At 41.3% G+C, this 19366-nt stretch overlaps 1 protein-coding gene across 5 annotated transcripts in view; it reads left to right on the forward strand.

Annotated features, from left to right (window-relative positions):
* CMIP (c-Maf inducing protein) overlaps positions 1-19366 on the forward strand; it is a 140273-nt gene that overhangs the window by 108376 nt on the left and 12531 nt on the right. For 2 of the 5 annotated variants that reach the window (XM_075510892.1, XM_075510896.1), the window contains exons 7-14: positions 174-254; positions 3593-3738; positions 4323-4427; positions 5662-6015; positions 15077-15142; positions 16218-16244; positions 16713-16761; positions 18263-18388. In XM_075510892.1, coding sequence (XP_075367007.1) covers positions 174-254; positions 3593-3738; positions 4323-4427; positions 5662-6015; positions 15077-15142; positions 16218-16244; positions 16713-16761; positions 18263-18388 — 954 coding nt within the window. The remainder of the gene's footprint in view (positions 1-173; positions 255-3592; positions 3739-4322; positions 4428-5661; positions 6016-15076; positions 15143-16217; positions 16245-16712; positions 16762-18262; positions 18389-19366) is intronic. The other 3 variants (XM_075510893.1, XM_075510894.1, XM_075510895.1) reach the window with 3 other exon arrangements.

A 19366-nucleotide genomic window follows, 5' to 3' on the forward strand; every position in this document is an offset into this window, starting at 1 on the left:
GCCAGCAAATCCATAGGCGAGAGCAGTGTTACAAGTATCCTAATCCCAGGAAAGTTTAATTTAGCCCTTGGATCTTGTTAATCTTGGGGTAATCCATGCATGGGGCGTGAAGCCAGAGGAGACCCGTCTTCATAATTTCTGCAGCTCACAAAATGACTTGTTGCTCATTACAGCACTGCCGAGAGCGCCCGCGGTCCATGGTTGTGATAGAAGTGTTCACACCGGTGGTACAGCGGATTCTGAAACACAACATGGTGAGTGCACATGTTACGGGAACTTGTTCAGTTTGGAGAAGTTTTGCTGTGATACCTTTCATAATTAGCAGATGCTCTATTGCCTGTAATGCACAAAGCACTGTGATATCTAAACCTAACCCCCCAAACTGTAAGTGCTGCTTGTAATCGTGTGTTGCTTTATAAATGCAGAACTAATAACCGTTCAGTGGGGCTTTCAAAAGCATCTAGGCAAAACCGTGTCTTGAGGAGCATTTCTTTTGGCAGCAGTGCCAGCATATGCAGCTCCAGCTCTCTCCCACCTGGCTCTTGGCTCCTTATTTACTCCCCGCATGCCATCCTTGTAGTTATAATGGTTTACAGTCAATTAAATTACAAAATCAGAATAGGGACTTTGTTGATTTTGAGCTGAGGCCCTCAACATTTTTTCTTTAAGACACCCCCAGTTCTCTGGATTTCCATTTTTCTTTAGACTCATGTCCAATGAGTTCTTACCTAGGTTTCCTGAATTTCCTTATGCTTTTCTGCTATTGTTCTTCCTTCCCATTCCAGGAATCGTGTACTCTGTCATCTTATGATTGTTCTCTCCCAGGCTGCTTTCTCTCTTCTCATTGCTGGTCAATTCCTTGTTAGTGATTGAAATATATGCTGGGAGACTGCCCTGCTAACTTTGCTCTCTCCACCCTATATACCGGATTTCCCTCCCCAACTCTGAAGATATTCTTACGTGATCCATATTCCTTTCCTAAGAGAGGTCTGGGTGTTTACCAGCCCTCCATCCTTTGTGGCATATTAAGTTTCGTGCCAGGGTTTTTAAATTACATAAAGAAATTTTACTTCACAATGCTGTGGCAGAATAACAAATAAATAAAATAAAATATTTAAGACAGTTGACTTGGCTGTGATCTCAAGGATGGGTCTCATGCCTCTGTAACTACACAATCAACTTCTTTTCTCTGATATAATTTTAGAGACCATCTGCTGTCCTGCTGTGTGCAGCATGAACCCAGTAGAAAACAGTTCATATTTCTTATTTTTACAACAGTATTATTATTTAACTCCTTGAGTTTACAGAACTAGGTAGAAAGCCCAAGATGGCAAAAAGGTCATATTCCTGGCTCTGTGCCTGCACTCTGCAGACATGTAAACATTTTTGAATATTCTGTAGTGTTCAATGAAATATTCTGTAAATGTTATTCTTGGATTCCAGACTGATTTTTTTAAAGCATCCAGAGCTCTTGAGGGGTCTCAAATAAAATCTAAATGCATAGTGAAATGCTTGTATTTGGTTAGCTTCAGAGAATTGGGTATATTTACCATACTTAACATTTGCAGATTGAAAATCAACATGTCTGTACCGCAGTGTGTAGTCAGAGAATTTACGGTGTCATATATTAATTGGAGTGGATTTGGGCACTTTACTGCTCTCCAGGGACTTCTGTACTGAATAGTCTTTTAGAGAATGTGTGTGTGTGTGTGTGTGTGCATGTGCATGTAAATAAAGTTATCCTTTAGGGGGGCAATGTTGTTGGCAGTAAACTTCATAACCTTAGGAGGCCCTGTGCAATTCAGCGTGCTTAGAGCAGGAGACCTAGCTGTCTGTTCCCACCTTTGCTGCTAATTTGCTCTGTGGTCCTTGATAAGTTCACGACAAGTTTTGTTCCACAGTTTCCCACCTATAAAATGGGGAAGGAGTGCTTCATTTATCTGTCATTTTGAAATTTCAAAAGAACAAGGATAGCTTTTTGTCTTGCTGATACTACCGGTTACATGCAGGACTGGAGACTATTGTATGCCGAGTTGTTCAGGGAGTGCTCAGCAACCTCTCAGTACCTTTGGATTTCAGCTGTTTGTAGGTTCAGCCCAAATGTTTGAATATAAGCACTATTGGGTTGGTTGTTTGGGTTTTTTTGAGCAAACAATATTGGTAGTGTGTATTGTTCTGTACCTGGTATGGTGACAGGGCATCATATTATAAGGGTATCATATTATATTTATAGAGATATTTTATTTTAGAGCGGTCAGCAATGACATCCCCTTTATGATCTCTTGGACTTTTGTTCTAACTTCAGTTAGGACACCTACACGGGTTGAAAAATTTCATAAACAAATTGCAACTGCAAAAGCTATCTTGCAAGGAGTGTTCATGAAATTAAATGGCACCAAATGATATATGAAGCACAAATGGTCTCATGCCCTTGAACCAAGTGTATTTGCACCTGCCTGAAGGAGTTGTTAGAAGTTTACCGATTTTATTTGTAATACCAACTGTGGAATCGCCCACAGTCCCTTTGCTGGGTGAAGTTACCAGGTAGCCATTCAATACTAGTAACAAGTGACACTTAGACTTGAAGGAGACATTGTTCTGCCTAGGCTTGTATTCACATTTTTGGTAATTTTCTCTAGCTGTAAAACCTATGAGATGTTAATATAGGTTGTGCTATAGAAGTGCCTGAAACCAAAATAAGTAACAGAAGGTTTCAGTGCTTTGGGAGTGTATCTTCCCTTTTATGACCACCAGTTCGTTACTACTTGTGGCATTTCTTTAAAATTTCAGTTGCCATTTATTTTTTCAGGATTACTCTTCTTCCACAGCCAGCTGCTTGAGGGATAACTGGGAGGGCTCGTTTGTCCTCAGTGGGCCTTGTTCACCACTTGGAAATTTAGCTTTGTAGTTCTGTAACACCTGTGTAATAAGGTTACACCTGTGTAAATGTGAAGAAGTGTGCTGTGGAGTAACACTTGCCAGACAGCAGATTTTACTCCTTTCACATCTAAAAATAGCAGGTGATGTGAGGAGATGCAGGATTTCAGTTAGCAGGTGCCTTTCTGACTGCAGGATTTAAAGAAAGTGACTGCTAAGCTTACCTGTCAAATTCACATTGTAGCTGGAGTAAAATCCCTGGAGAAAGAACTGATCTCTGGTTTTATACTTGATCACTTACTGATCGCATGTCAGAAAGATTTTCTCTGAAACTGGAATAGATATGATGTCAAACATGGAAGTAAAAAATTATTTTTTAGTTGAATTTCTAAAAAACTGCAGTTATGAGTGGAAGCAAAAATGCAAAACAACAAAAATGCATTTCAAAATAAAGCTATAAAGTGAAGTGTACAAAAGAAATGTAAGTGCGGGTAGGGGTTTTTGTTTGTTTGTTTTCATTTAACACGTCTTTTGTTTCAAGGTGGGTATGGGGGAAAGAGGAGAATTGGAAAGCATGTCATTATTGGTGGGAAGAACATTACTTCAGCATGCAGTGATACTGTGCTCTTGAAGCTGTCAGCATAATAACAAAGTGAATTCGGTTGTGTTTGAGTTGATTTCTTTTGAAAACCCACAGTTTCAATGTACATTGCAGGCATGTTTCACCGTCTTCACTGAGTCTCTCCTTTTTGGACAGGATTTTGGGAAGTGCCCTCGGTTGCGGCTGTTTACTCAGGAGTATATTCTGGCTTTGAATGAGCTGAATGCTGGAATGGAGGTGGTGAAGAAGTTTATTCATAGGTTAGTTACATTTAATTTATGGCGTATTTCCAGTCCTGTGTACATGCTTCACTGTGTTACTTCTCCCAGCCCTGCTCATCTCTTTACTGGCTGTTAAGAGTAGCTGGTGCTTTTTGGTACTGGCAAACAGCAAATAAATTAGAAGAGTCCATGAGGCAATGTTGCTGAAGTCTCTTTTTTCTTTTTTTTTAAACTAATTCTCAAATATGGTTGGGATTTTCTGCCTAGTTACACACTGGAAGCAAATGGACTTTGCTGTGTGTACATTCTTTTTATACATTTAGACATTTTATACATTAATCCCTCTACAGAGAGATTCCCATTAACTTTAGACCACATAATGCTCAGTCACGTGTGAGATTTTGGGGGGACTGTAGAGATACCACATCAAATAAACTGAGGGTGCAGCTTAGCTTTATTCATAAATAGGGTAGGGATTTACAGGGTTAAAATAACTCTCTGTTATGGCCCTTCTGAAGATTCCCCAAGGCTGTCTATCCAGTTCTGGCACCCCGTTCTGTCTCACTGTTTTTGCCCACAGAAATCTTCCTCACAATGATGTCATCTTGGTTTTTGTTTTTCAGCATGCATGGTCCAACTGGACAATGCCCCCATCCCAGGGTCCTGCCAAACCTTGTAGCTGTCTGCTTAGCAGCCATTTATTCGTGTTACGAGGAATTTATCAACAGGTCAGTATGAATTCCCAGCTGACCGCATGTTACTTGCTTCCAAACCCATGGCATCTGTAAACAAGATCAGTGTGAGCATGGGTATGGGTATGGGTATGTGAGAGCATGTCTTCATTCTCACTCTGCTCATTGCTAGCATTACACGTGGGAGTTCTGGTCAATCACATGCATGTTTTTGTAGATACGTGACTATATTTGTTACGCTTTGTGTGCTTGAAAACCTGAAAGATGCCGAATCATTTGTACTCACTGTGGCATGTTTTGAGGCAGTGAGCACGGCAATCTGTTATTGCACATCTTTGGCTCCCATGCTTGAAAATGGGGGCTGTGCTGGTCATGCAAGGAGCTCAGCAGTTCCCAGTAGAGAAGTACTGCAAGCTGCGGTAACTTCCAGGATGAAGCTCAACAGCCAGCTGCGTGCTAATCTTGGCCGCTATTGAGATACTCCTCTAAGGCAGACTGCAGCTGTAACCAGCCTTCTTAGGCCAGCAGAAGATGAGAGTGCTCCACAGAGTCTCTGGGAATTAAGCACTACCCAGAGAAGTGTCTGTTTTGCTCCCTTTCTGGCACACGGAGTTTATGTTACACCTAAAGCAAAGGAAACGGTGAGATCTTGAAGAAAGGGTTGTGTGTGAACACAACCCTTTGAACCTGAGCTGGTTTCACAATGCTGTCTCCATTATTGTGGAAAATTTGATTCCTGACTTACCGCAAAAGAGATGCCGCAGTTCTTGACACATGAGCCAGTTTCCAGTAGACACTGAGGGTTCCCCTCTGCAATGTTTCCTGTTTGTTTATGCCTATCTGACTTTCCTCATGGTAGAGCACGGACAGGGGCTGCTTAATGTCCAACAAAAATTCCAGACGCGAGGGCTGCAGACAAATGTCTGGGCATGTACTGTAGCCAGATACATACTTGGGCAAGGATTCTGTTACAGCTTTGCACAACTTGGATGGGAAAGTTCACCTTTATACTAAACTGGCATGTCAATTAGAGTAATGAAAAGCTTGAATCTTTGTAGAATAGAGGCTGCAGAACAGTCCTTTTGGAGCCTTTTAATGTTTTTAATTGATTTCAGTAATCCGATTACACAGGAGAAAGCAATCCGGTGGGCTGGGGTGAAATGCAGTAGGAAATTGCAAAAGATCTTGCTTTCTCAGTGTTGCGCTCTCTTTCCTGCTCTCTGCTGTTATGTCTGTCTATTGAAAGTGTTTGTTTATTTTTAAAATTCAGTCGAGACAATTCCCCGAGCCTGAAGGAAATTCGGAATGGCTGCCAGCAACAGTGTGACCGAAAGCCTAATCTCCCCCTCCGCCTTCTTCACACAAGTCCTGACCTGGTCTCTCAAGAGGCCACCTTGACTGAATCCCGTCTCAAACCAGTTATCGTCACTTCAAATGAGATCCACGTGGAAGTGGAGCGCAACAACACAGCTAATCAGAAGATGACAGCCAACGTTGGCAATGACAGCGAGCCCAACCTGATTGACTGCTTGATGGTCAGTCCTACCTGCAGCACAATGAGCATTGAGCTGAGTGCCCAGGCAGACAGGATCCTTGGCTGTTATGTTGAAATACTCAAGATGCTGTGAGTAACTATTTTGAACAGCTTTTTGAACAATGTCATCTTAACAATGGGGGGCTTTTCCCACAGGCCTGTCTTCTTCAACATCTGTGGCCAGCAAGCACATGGTTATAAATCTAACTCCAGCTCTAGAGTCCAGCCTCTGAAAGAGACATCTGGCACTGCCAATATGTTCTAAAAATAGCATTAGGAAGATGAAAACTGAAAGCTTATTTGTACAGTGAGCCTCAGGCATATTACAGAAGACGGGATGTTGTTGCCAGTGGTTTCTGTTTTGTTCTTGCCCACCAAAAAAAATAAATCCATTTGTCTCCTCCAGGGCTCTTGGGATTGCCCGAGACAGAGCTAGAAAAGACAGGTCTGTGCTAGGCTCAGTGCTTGTGCAGAGATAGGCAGCGCTGCTCCCCTGGCATCAGCAGGATTTGGATGATGTCAGTGTCTTTCACTTAGGTGTTCTCCCTTCATATGTTTGTAGAAGTTTTATGACTTGTTCAGATTTACTTGTATTAGAGTGGAGCCCCTATTTGTCAACCAGTTGCTTTGGTACAGCGGACCTGTATTAGTGAACAAATGCTCAAATAGCCTTTACAAAATGATGGCTCCATGGTTTCCTGAGAGGCAAATCATCTGAATATCTTCAAGAGGAATATAAAATAAAATGTTCTTTGAGAAAAGCTTGTTTTTCTCCTGGATAAACAAATGAAAAGGAGTAACACAAAAGATGGGCTGCAGAATGGAAGCTTATAATAGAAGCGCAGTAAAACAACCCAAAACAACTTTGTTGACTTTGACAGCCAGCTCTGCTACTGAGTTGCAGTATGTGTTTGGGCAAACTGTTATATTTCTACATTAATTATTTTTAAACAATGTAAGGCTTAATGAAGTAATAGTTGAGTTTTTTAGAATACAAGACACAGTGGGTGAAATTTGGACTCTGCTGTAAACCATGAGCATGTGGCTACACTGAAGTCAAATGCAAATCTGGGTGTATGCTCTCGAGGAATTAGAGGAAGTCCAACTGCCATGATGGAGGATTTTGTGAAACTTTTGTCCCACATTTTCATTTATTTCAAAATACATAGTACCAATTTTCAACATAATTATTTCACTCACTGCAGAGCTGGCTTGCAAATACATACATAAGATACACTCAGAACTAGAAACAGGACAGGTGAATCCAAGATACTGTTCCCATTAGATTCTTGAGCAGGAAGTTGCTGAAGGCTAATTTTATTCACACACACACCCCACCACCCCCCAGCCTAGCCTGTTCTGCCTTTAAAATTATTTGCATTTAAAAAGCACAGCATCTGACTTTGCTTCATCTGATGGCTTCTAAGTCTTCATGCACCCAGGTGCTACATTAAACGCATCATGTATTTATTCCCTTCCCCGTGACTCTAGATGTTTTCCATAAACACTATGAACTCTCTCAGTCCTGATGCTGGCTCGGATGCTGACTCAGTAAGCATTTACAGTTTTGGTTTCATCATGCAGCTGACATACACTTATAAACAAATTCACGAATGGGCATGTTTTTCCTCACAGTCTCTCTAAATTTTAAACATTTGATAGGCCAGGTCACAATCCCCATATAATTTCCTACACAAAGAACTCTTATTTCACTCCATACCTTAAAATAACATATTTTTTGATGTGTTTGCTGTCTTTTTAAAAATCAAGCTCTTCAATATCAACAGTGAAAATGGGAATCTCTTACTGTTATCGCATAGGTGTGGAGCAGCTTTGTGTCCTTTTTCAGCTTGTACAATGGTAATTCTGAAGGGTGAAACCCACAAGATGTGTATAGTGAAGGACCAGGGATACTACAAAATTGGTGCAACTCTCCTCAGATTGCCTTGCCAGGGTCGACACTCTCCTTGAGAAATCACAACCTATGAGAATATAGGGCAGTTTCTAAGGCAGAGCCATGGCTGGTATATATTGTAGCTCCACTGATTTGGGCTCCCTTCCATTCCTATTCATCCCTTGATTTTTTTTTGGACCTGAAAGCATTAATGCGGAAATGAGTTCTGCTCTTAATTCTGTCACTGGCTTACTAGGAGGTTTTAGATAAGTCGCTTCTTTTTGTGCCTCAGTTTCCTTATCTGTAAAATATAGGTAAAGATTTTGAATGTTGTTTTTTAAACTCTGAAACCACTGCTGGAAAAGCATTGTAGAAGGGCTAACAAAAATGAAAGATAATGCTGTTGTGATGCTGATTCCTAGCATGCTGAAACTCTTCTTGAACAAAGGCTTTCTGATGCACTAAATACTATTACTGTACTTTGAAAAAACAAGAATGTGAAGAAAGAGCGTTGAAGAACATGCCAGTAGGAAGAAAACATTAATTATAAAACAACTGCTATCCAGGAGCTGAGCTCTCAGCAGGCAGTCACTAAAATAATGTTCTTATTAATAACAGTGGTAAGCCAAACATAAATAAGTCGCTTAGCATTGAATTTAATTGTTCTTTTAGGTGTCTGACTCAATATCATCATCAAAACAAGAGAGTCACCAACAATGATATCTTTTTTACATAATTAACTTAGGGCAGCAGGGAGTAATTTATTTAGGCAGATTTTAATTATTGAAAGTCTAGCAAATAAGAATTCTTAACAGTATCTTCAGCAGAGGACATTTTATTGTTCACCTAACTCCTACACAATACTTACTTTTTTGGGGAAAAAAGGCATTTCTAATATTGATAAAAATGTAACAGCAATTATTTAATAATCACTGTAATGCCTCACTTTTGGCACAGAAGGCTAAATGTGCAGATTAGAAAGTTCATCTGTGTGGCTGTTATCATAGCACCAAGAACGTCTTTGACCTTTTTTCTAATGTAGTTGAGTAACAGAATACAACTATTGCATGCTACAGGAAAACAGAAAATCATGGTTTTAAAGATGTTGGCAGATGACCCGAAGTCTGGGCAAATTTTAAAGGAGACACAGTCTCTAGTGGAACATGGTATTTTTGTCCTGCAGTCAAAAGTGGATCAAACTTCTGTGTCAATATTCTCTAATGCATTCTGGACTCTGATAGTGTTATTGATGCCAGTCGGTGCCTCCTGAATGCTACAAGTCTTAAACTGGTGCATAGAAAATGCACTAAATTAATTGAAATCTTTCTGTTCGTCATATTAAATTAGAGGCTCTGAGAGCTGCTTAGCGTTGTCCAGCTCCTACTTGCATGTTAATGTTTCTATGCATTAGAGAATTTCTTGTACAGCCAAACTTGTACTTGAACAGCACAATTGCAGTTAGAGAAATTTGCAGTAAAAGGGGTCGTGTGTCCTCTTCCTTGGACTGGATAACTTCAAAGTCTGAGTGTCACCTGAAGGACCCCACTGATCCCCCGGCAACACCCAGCATATGGGGAGAACACTTAAACTGTGCCTATACTGAAATCTGGATCAACAAGTAGCCGACAAAACTGGCTGCAAGAAGAGACCTCTTAGGGAGGCTGTGGCTGTGATGTTGTTGTATTGTAAGCTGTCACCCTTCATCTGTGTTATTTTTTGTTTCCATGGCTGCCTATGTGGCAAGAGTCCTTCCAGATGCCCAAACACTTGTACCCCTCTCTGGGACTTGTGTGACCAGGGTAGAGTTGGCTCCTTTGAGCAAACTTGCATTGCTGTTTCCTGATGCTACCGTGCCAGCTGTGAGCAGTGGAGGCCTTTTCTGTTCTCAGCAGCCAGGGCAGGACCTTTCTAGGGCCTTTCAGTGGTGCTAAATTTTCTTCTTTTGGAAAAACAAACAAGCCCAGCTCAAAGGCTGGGCTTGAAAAGGCACCTCACTGTTTTGCAGATAGCAGGTTTGTGCTTTATATGACAGGGGATCTGATGGGACTTTTTCTCAGCCTGCCCTGGAGCCCTGAGCTAAACCTTGTGTCATACAATTCAGCGGAGTTGGACCTAGAGGGACCTAGAGCCAGGGAAAGAAGGGATAAGGTACATGTCGGGGGGGTGGTGGGGTGGTGGTGTCATTTTATTATTATCTGATAACAGAGGAGTTACCTAAAAGATTTTTGATCTTGTCAAGCTGCTCAGTCTGGAGAAACAAGCTGCTTCCAAGTAGTTTTTCCTTGTCTCCTTATTATCCTCTAAAAACAGAGGACTCGGGGCTTGCAGTCTCTCGGTGATAAGACAGACAGCTTTCCAAACGCAAGCGCCCACTGGAGCTTCCCCTGCCTTCTCTGCATTCCCCAATAGGTCAGTGGCATGCTCTGAATATCCCAAGTGGATTCTCTTATGTCATGTTTATCAGGGTTGCCCTGGGCTGCTAATATGTTTTGGATTGTTTGTGTCGCACATGACATATGGGCAGGTTTTCGTTTTGGTGAAAGGTGATCCTGGGGAAGGAAAATGTATTATGTTGGCAGGCCAATAGCGACGATGGCCCAAAGGCAAAGTCACTGCAGTCGGGGATTATTTAATTATTATGGTTGGCCAACGTTCTGGCCAATCCCCTAAAAAAGGTTTCTGGGTAAGTAAATCTGTGTGCAGTAGCGGGTGACTGCTCTGACAGCTTCACCTGCTTGGCACCCTGACCTCCAGCCTAGCATGCATTTCCCAGGAACCCATAGATCGGGCTGCAGGTTGACTGCTGTGCTACTCACCTAAAATTGCAAATCCTGCAAAAATCAGAGCCAGTGAGTACGTCAGGGAGTCTTTCTCCCCCTCCGCTTTTATAAAGCCAATCCCAGGATTTAAGCTGTGTGATGAGCGTGAGCGTTCAGCCCAGCACCCTTTGAAGAGCTCCAAAGGGAGTTTGTCACAGGCGCTCTCCTGAGTTCTCCCAGTAGCTCTGTGCTCCCTCCTCCTCCTGGCATGGCCTCTTTCTCTGGCTCATCGCGGTGGTTGTTAACTGCAGCCAGAGCTAATCTATCTCCCTTTCTTTCCCTGCTTCAAACACTTCTATCTTGTTAGAGCTTTGAATGGACCCAAAAAAAAAAAAAAAGAAAAAAGCAACTGAAATGAAAGAAGAGTGCAGATGAGACGAGCACAGACAGAAGGAAAATGTTTTTGAAAAGGGAATAGGTGGGAGGAGGAGAAACACCGTAGGCTTTTAATAAGTAGTTTAGTTTTATTCTTGTGCTATGTTTGTTTCATGTTTCCTAGCTCAGATTGAAGGGATTACAGGTTGTGTAGATTTTATGTTCAGGTCCCACTCATGTAACCAAACTATATATTTCATAGCAGACCATTTTCTTTCTTTCTTCTCCTCTTAAGCAAACAGGCTATGGTTTATTTTCACTGCCCTCTCACAGACCTGCTCTGCAAATGGATGCCATACATAACTCCCAGCTTCAAGAAAAGTCAGAGTTTGATACTGTCCAATTCGGCCTGCAGTGTTTCACTCCGTCTTAGTCTATTAGAGAGCAGCTTTTTTCTTCCTCTTGCCATTTCCTTTGAAGATCAGCCATGAAAAATTGATTGGTTCACATTATTACTAATCACAACTCTCCAGATTGCTCAAGGAGGAATTTTAGTGCTGTAACACTTAACCTGAGATGTCACAGGAACTAAGCCTCCAAGTGGGTCTCAGCTTTTAAGCTTCTGTTAGGAAAGATTTGTAGGTGCTTTATCTCATGTGATGTGAAACACCTTTAACACCTTTGAATTTCCTAACCTAGCCTTTTGGCTTTCAGGTCTCTTCTGCTCAAAAATCTGCTCTTAAAGTTGTTTGCAACTACCAATAAAAATGTGTCATTTTTAGAGTAAAATCAGCTACTGGTTTAGTAGGAGTTTCTAAAGAGTATGTATATTTAAAAAAAGGGGGAAAAAAAAAGAAAATAAAAAAGACTGCTCATTAGACTTGTCAGTTCTTTGAGGACCCAAGTGCCGATTCTCCAGTGCCAGCGTTCAGGCTGCACCCTGAGGTCCCTTGCGAGAAGCGGGGCTGTGATGCGGAGGGTGAGTTGAGGCTGAGGCACAGCAGTGATCCCAAGAGGACAGCACTGCAGGACTGACTGCTTCTGGGGATGGAAATGGTAACAGGAAGAGCACACAACACCCTGAGTACAGACATGCATGTTTGAGTGGAAGTACGGTGCTGGCTCAAGTCAGACTACTTCTTGCGGTCTGGACTACCTTCTCACACCTAACAAACGTAGCGAAACCCAGGTTGTGTGGATCAGAGACCTCTGGCACTTCTCATGGCTGCAGCTATAGATATGTTGCATCGTCTTTCTCCTACAGAGACCTGGTAGGTAAACAAGAGACTTCCAGGTGAATCTGAACGTAGGTCAGAGCTCTGTGTCACTGATCCATTCAATTTGTAGGTCAGAAACAACAAATAGTGTTGTGGAGAGCCTTAATTAATCAAATCTTTGTTAGAAGAACCCAGAGAGCTCATCTGAGAGGTGCTACGTTAGAGGTTTCCTTGACTTAGTTTATAAGACAAGCCCCATCCTCAGATGTTTCATAATATTCACTTTACACAAAGTGGAAAAACAACTGCTTGTAATGAAGTCCTGCTTCACGTCTTGCTATTCTGAGGCACTAAACAAAGTTTGTCATCTTCCTTATTTGTTTAGTGTCTAAGCACATAAGGGTTTTTTGTTTCTGGAAGGAACCTTGTGAACGGGTAATCACAAAGTGCTCTATCTGCGATAGACTCGCACTCGCTTTAGGTTAGTGTAACACCCCTTATCTCAGAGTTGCTCCTAATTTAGACCAGAGAACAGAATTCCTGATGGAGGAGAAAATTAGGCTCAAAGCCTTCTAGCGCAACTGGCATGGGCATGAGGTTTCTTTTTTGGATTACTGTTGCTTCACGTGCACTATGCTTCGTGCCTCAAGTGCTAAAGATAACAAGAGGAAAATAAGCAAGTTGTATTTATTAGGGGACATAGCCAAGACTCTCAAATGTTATTTGTTTGGCGTTTTGAAGAGAACCAGCACTGAGATTTTTGCCTGGCCAGTGCCACCTCAGTTGCTGAAGTATGTGCCTTTAAGCCCCAGCCTTGACCCTAAGTGCTTTTATGGTTGTTTAATAACTGCAGGTGGGGGAGGAGACATCTCCCTGAACCCACAAGATGATGTGGTTCTTGGCCTCTTGGTAGAGGGATTTCAGGAAATGACTGGAAAGCATGTGCTATGATTATCTGGTAATGCACCCATGAAAAGGGCAGGACTACTTGCTGAAGTTGCCTACTGAAATTATAGGCATTTAGTTTTGTGCTAGGTTGCACCTAGCATGGGAAAGAAAAGCGTCTGTATTGAACTTGGGACTTTTGCACAGCAGTATGGAAGAAGAGCTACTAACCCATCCCACAGTGCTTTTGTACGGCATTCATCTGTTTTTTAATATGTTAAGCTACTGTCAGATCATAGTTATTCTTGTGGATTGGTTACTTGTATGAGATGTTACATATTTTTGTAACCTGAACTCATACTAATGTTGGGCAAGTGATAACTGCCTCCCTGGTTGATTTTTACATCGTGATTATCCCTTCAATTAAAATTTCTCTGCATGTTGCTTCTTAAGAATACTGCTCATACAGATAAGTTTTCTTTGTGTCTATGAATGTGCCTTTGGGGACCGTCCAACATCATGTGTATTATTAGTTTATGGAAATCTCTAGTTTATGTCATTCAAAAAATGGATGAGACTTTTGGAAATGCATCTATCTTCAATTTCTCTGGGCTAGAACCTTCTCTTTGCAAAAAATGCATTATTTTGGAATGCTTCCTGTGCATATGTTGTCTGTTTCTAATGCTATCAGTAGATACTGTCCATTTGAGAACATTACACTTCGTTCCTTCCTAAAGAAACACCATACTTTTGTGCCAAGTTTGCAGTAAGCTGCAGCCAATAATCTGACTTCTAAAACTGAAATCCAAAGGGTGACAGCAGTAAGAGGATACAGTAGGCTCTTCTACATTGTCTTCAGACATCCCAAGGTGTTTCACCCCGTATGAGATTTACTACGTTTACTTCTGTGTGCGCTCATTTGTATTAATTGGAGTGAGAGTGGCCTAGCAGGCAGTGCCGGCATCTGGGCTTTGGCTGGTGGGTTCTGTGCCCAGTTTTGGTGCTGACTTGCCAAATTATCTTATTTTCTGTGTTCTTCACTTCATCCATCTTACAATGATTGTTCCCTTTGTGCAGTGCGTTGGTACGGCAGTTAATTAGCGCTAAGTAACCAGTAAATGTTTGAGATCATTTGAAGGAGAAGGGTGGCAGTGTGCAAAGTGCCATTCCTACGTGAGAAGCTGTAGCTGCTTCACCACATGTGCTCGAGCAGCTGGCATTTTGCAGGTAGATTGAGATGATACACTGCAGATTAGTTTGTGCTGACCAGTGCATGCTGTAAAGCAAAATGTTCTCTTTATCGTAGTTCACATGAGTATCCCCTTATGGATGGCTCCTCCGTGGAAGGACAATTCTGTATATTGACAGCAGAGGTGAAAACAAAATGCATCAGCTGGGATCTGTGGTGCTAACACAATGGAGAGGAGACATTTCTTACAGGGTCCAGTGGCCTGACCTCTCAGCTGTGATTATCCTCATCTGCCCTCTTTCACTCTTAATAATTTTGGCAGTTCTTCCTTCTCTAGTCTCTTCCCTCATAAGCTAAGAGCTTTGTACTCTTTAAACTGACCCATTCCTTTGTGCCAAGGTCAAAAATGGTGGTGGGGGTGTGTGTGTATGTGTCTGTTTTTACAAATGGGCTTATGTTTTATAGAAAAAAAAAATTCCAATTAAATGCAGAGCAGAGCTGTAAATAGCAATGGCCTGGTAATTGCTGTACCAACTGAGATGAAAGTATTACTTAGTGATTAAATGTCAACAGGTTTCATAAACAGCAAATGTCTTTAAGTTGACATAAAGAAGGCCTCTCTGGAGGTCATTGTAAATACCAGATTTATTGTGCCTCAGTGGAGAATGTGCTGAAAATGGAAAGGGAAAGGTCACCGTAGATCTTTAGAGTGTCTCAGTACACCAGAAGGGTTGTTGGTGCCTGCAGCAAAAACCTTTTGACTCCTTGAACTAACTTTTGACAAACCATATTCAATACTTGGTATCTTATTAATAAAATGTCCATTTTTCAGGTCAGACTATGATGACTGGAGACCAGCACTGGCCAGCTTGCTTCAACCTATCCCATTTCCCAAGGAGTAAGTTTGCACTGTCTTAGTATTCACTGAGTTATTCTTGTTACTGTTGTTTTATGGGGAAATACAATGTCAGCTAAAAACTGATGGTAATAGGAGCTTTGTGCCTCTAGTATTCATTTAGAATCTAGAGTTGATTTTGACTGATGCAGAGGGACGCAAAGACTTCCCCAACGTCATCTTCCTTCCCCATTTCTCTAAGATGATCCTGAAGACAAAAATGGTTAACTAGAGACAGGCAGACAAGAAAGGAAGGAAAGCTGGTGAGGAGGAGAGTAAAGTAAGAGATTTAGTGGAGGAGGATGCTTTACTAGCATCACAGAGACTCATATCATTTGTATTTTGCATTAAAGGAAGAAGCTACCCTACGCATCAGCCAAGCTCCCTCGGAAACCTATTAATGAACAGTAGTGTTTATAAAATGCAGACCTCCCTGGACAAACATTACAACCTATAATTGTACAATTTGCTAGCTTATCACATCCCCTAATGACCTGATGTCTTGAATCACAGAGGTCTAATCCTCCGTGCCAGGTTACCTGGGCTACAGCAAGAGCTTGGAGATAGGCAACAGAGATACCATTTACCTAAGTCAAACGTGAGTCCTGGGGGAGGCATAAACCATACCATGGTGCAAGGCACTTCACAGAATGACCATTAATTGCTTTACTGATGTATGATGTTAATTGGTTGTGACCATACCTTAATTGCATTGCAATTATAGAATTCACCTGGCTCTTGGAGGTAGCCAAAATTCTGTTTTTAATTATATAGCTGTATTGTAAGTCTTTTACTTACTTTCTTCTGACCCAAAGCTCCCACTGATGTTAGTCAGAGCCTTGACTAAGACAGGACTCAGGAAGAGCTACAAGATTTGTTCCAAGTGATCCCCCCCCGCCCCCCAATTAATGAAGGAGACTTTACTTGATCCTTTTTGGAAAGATTATTCTTTTTGTCTTGTGTGCTGCAATTGCTTAGCAAATCCTTTTATTATCTGGAAAGAACTGCGAAGTGGTTGGTTGGTTTTTGTTCCCCTCTCAAATCCTCATATTCTTCTGTTTTCTGTTTTAAATTTCAGGGCTCTTGCACATGAGAAATTCACAAAGTAAGTTTGTGGGGCTTGTTTGTTTTATTAAAGGGGGTAATTACTTAAAATACTTGTACTAGTCAATAATAGCAATGATGCATTATTCAATATTGTGCCTCTAACGTTTTTTGTCTGTGAGAGGCTGTGAGCATGTTCTGTTAGCAATAAAAAGATGTAGTTTTCTTTGTAATTTACTGTGACGGCAGGAGCCCAAGGACTAAAGACACTGGATGCTGATAGAATTTACAAACCAGTTCATCACTGTGCATCTCTGAAAGCTTTTCTAGACTATTGTGAATAGACACTGTCCTTGGCAATCACTTTTAGACCTCATATTTCCTTCCTGTGGAAGCAGTTCAACTTGTTTCTCTCTAAAGTGCATGAATATATATTGTTTAAAGTGTAATCCAAGAGAAATGTGACACTTGTGTGAATACTGCAACCAGCAACTGCTTATTCGTGTCCTTTTAATTCTTGTTTTTTCAGGGAGCTGAAATACGTGATTCAGAGATTTGCAGAAGACCCGAGGCAAGAAGTGAGTTTATTGCCAGTTTACACAGAGTATTAATTGGAGGGATTGCAAGTATACTTGTTCAGAAGATCTCTCCTTAAGTAGTTTGTTTTAAAACGTTGTGTAGTTTTGCTGTGCTTAAGTCTCTTAGGGAGTAATAGCCACTCAGGGCACACGGTCTTAGTATGAATGGTTTCTTGCCTTATGTATAAACATGTATTGTGACCTCCTTGTCTGGCATCAGTTGATGTCCTTGCTCTGCAGTAAACTGCAACCAGCAAGATTTGCCCACTCTGTTGAATCTCTCAGAGCTTTTCATCTTCTGTACAAAAAAAAGGAAGTGAAATCCATGGATCCACACGGCTTACAAAATAACGGGTTTTCTTTAGCTGCGTTTCAGTTGCATTGTGTGCAAATGACCATAATTCCCATGAATTAGCAGGAGAAAGGGGGTGGGAGGTGTGTTACTGGAATGAGTGCGTAGCTGTAGCCTCATGGTGGCTGACTGCTTCATAGCTGCACATGTAGCTTGTTCAACATCATCAGCTTTGGCTGAGTCAGAGGGAACCTCTCATCCATATTAATTTTTGGTGTTGGCATAAAGGGAAGAAAGTTCCCCCAGACTGTGGGTGGGGAGGCTGTGTCATCATCATCATTGCCCAGAACTCCCGGTTTTCATGGTTTTTAGCCTTTGTGAACAGTAGTCATCCTTGTCAGATAAGAGAGACCTTCTTGTCTTAGAATGGCACCAGGATTTCATCTGTCACTGGTGTTACATGCCCAAAGGAAAGAGCATGGACTTTACCTCCCCACCACACCCCTCAAAAATTGAAATAGAACATCTGTCCCTTCAAGGGGGGAAAAAAAGAAAAAGGGGGAAAAAAAAAAAAGCTTAATTATGACTCCTCTGTTAAACAGTGGGACTAAATATATTAATCTCTACAGCGGGCAAAATTTAGACTAATGGTTGCTCACTGGTGCCAGTTCTTCTGCGCAACTTCTGTCTTACGTATCCCTGTTGAATTTTCCTTGTGGACTTCCTTCACCCTGACTCTGGTCAAGTTTTATTACAGCAGGAGTAATAGGAATTTTTAATGATTGGAATGAGCAAGCCATCAGCCACTGCGTTTGGTATGCAGATCACATCAGAAGTATACACACACATGCTGGGAGGATGGGGGGAAAATGCCAGAAACTCAGAAATTTGAGTCTTTGTTTTTTGGTGGTTGTTTTTTTTCCAAGTGAAAGGAGCTGCTCTAGATTAGAGCCATTTTGTGTTTGATTTGTGTAAAGGGAATGAAAAAGGCCATGCAATTAGTGATGATACAGCTTCCCTCCTTGTTTATACTGAAAAAATGGATTCTGTGAGTGGAGACTTGCCTGCAGCTCTGTAGATGGGAATATTAACCATGATATTTCCAGCAGTCCCCAGTTTTGCAGAGTTACTTCTTTTGGCCCAGTGTGGGAGACGCTGGTGATTATTGGCAGGAACTGTAACCTTCCCAATGTCTTCTCTTTTTGGCAGGTCCACTCATGTTTGCTGAGTGTGCGGGCTGGCAAAGACGGCTGGTTCCAGCTCTACAGCCCTGGAGGAGTGGCATGTGATGATGATGGAGAGCTGTTTGCCAGTATGGTACGTGTCTGCAATAATGTGAGTTTAGTAACTTCTTTGCAGTAAGTAGCTAATGCGTAGTTGACAGTAACAAGATTTACTTGCTTTTGTCAAAAAATTATCAAAATCATAGTTCTGTAAACCACAAGTGTTTACCAGGAAATCTAAATCTTTATATCACCAAATCCATTGAACTTCCTTGCAGTTGTAATTTGGTTAACACATTAGGTTTCTCGTTTTGAACTTTGGCGTGTTTTTTCAGTGGTGATGTAATGCACAAAACCCTGCATGTATATATGTGTATGCATATGTGTGTATGTATGTATATATTTATAAATATGTGTGTTTGTGTGTCTGTATAAAAAACTCTCGGAGAATATGGAGTACTGGCAGACAGGGGAGACAGACTGTTCTGCACATCCACACCTATAGTTTTCATTTATAGGCTACCCTGGAATTTAAAAACAACAGTAACACTGAATTAATCAAAGGATGGGTAGATAGATATAAAAAAGTGTTAGCAGTTTCCTGCCAATTACATTGTTGGGGGGGGGGTATAATTAGAAACCAGCATTCCATTTCCCACAAGTTATTTCTTTTGTAACTCTTAGAAGGACTAGACAGAAAATAACAGGTTTTAATCACTGATGCTGGCACTGTCTTCCTGTGCAACCTAGGTCAAGTCACTAGGTCTCACTGTGTCTTAATTCTCCATATAGCCAGTAAGATGAAAATGATATTACATCCCTTCCCTGGTAAGGGGAAAAACATTTGTTGATGGTGGCTGTTGGGTATACAGTGAAGTGACTGTCAGGGGGATCTACACTTTGTGCATCTCCCACATGCTAAACATTTTGGGACATAAAGAACATGCATGTCTGTCTATTTTAACTTCATATGGATCAGATGCCTTTGAAACAGATAATGGACAAAGACTGTTCACAAAAGGTTTCATCCCTCTTCACTGATTCTATGTCTTTCTATGTTTGAAAAGAAAATTTCTTCAGAACGATATAA

The sequence above is a fragment of the Mycteria americana genome, chromosome 8 (genome assembly GCF_035582795.1).
Source record: "Mycteria americana isolate JAX WOST 10 ecotype Jacksonville Zoo and Gardens chromosome 8, USCA_MyAme_1.0, whole genome shotgun sequence".
Classification (NCBI taxonomy): domain Eukaryota; kingdom Metazoa; phylum Chordata; class Aves; order Ciconiiformes; family Ciconiidae; genus Mycteria; species Mycteria americana.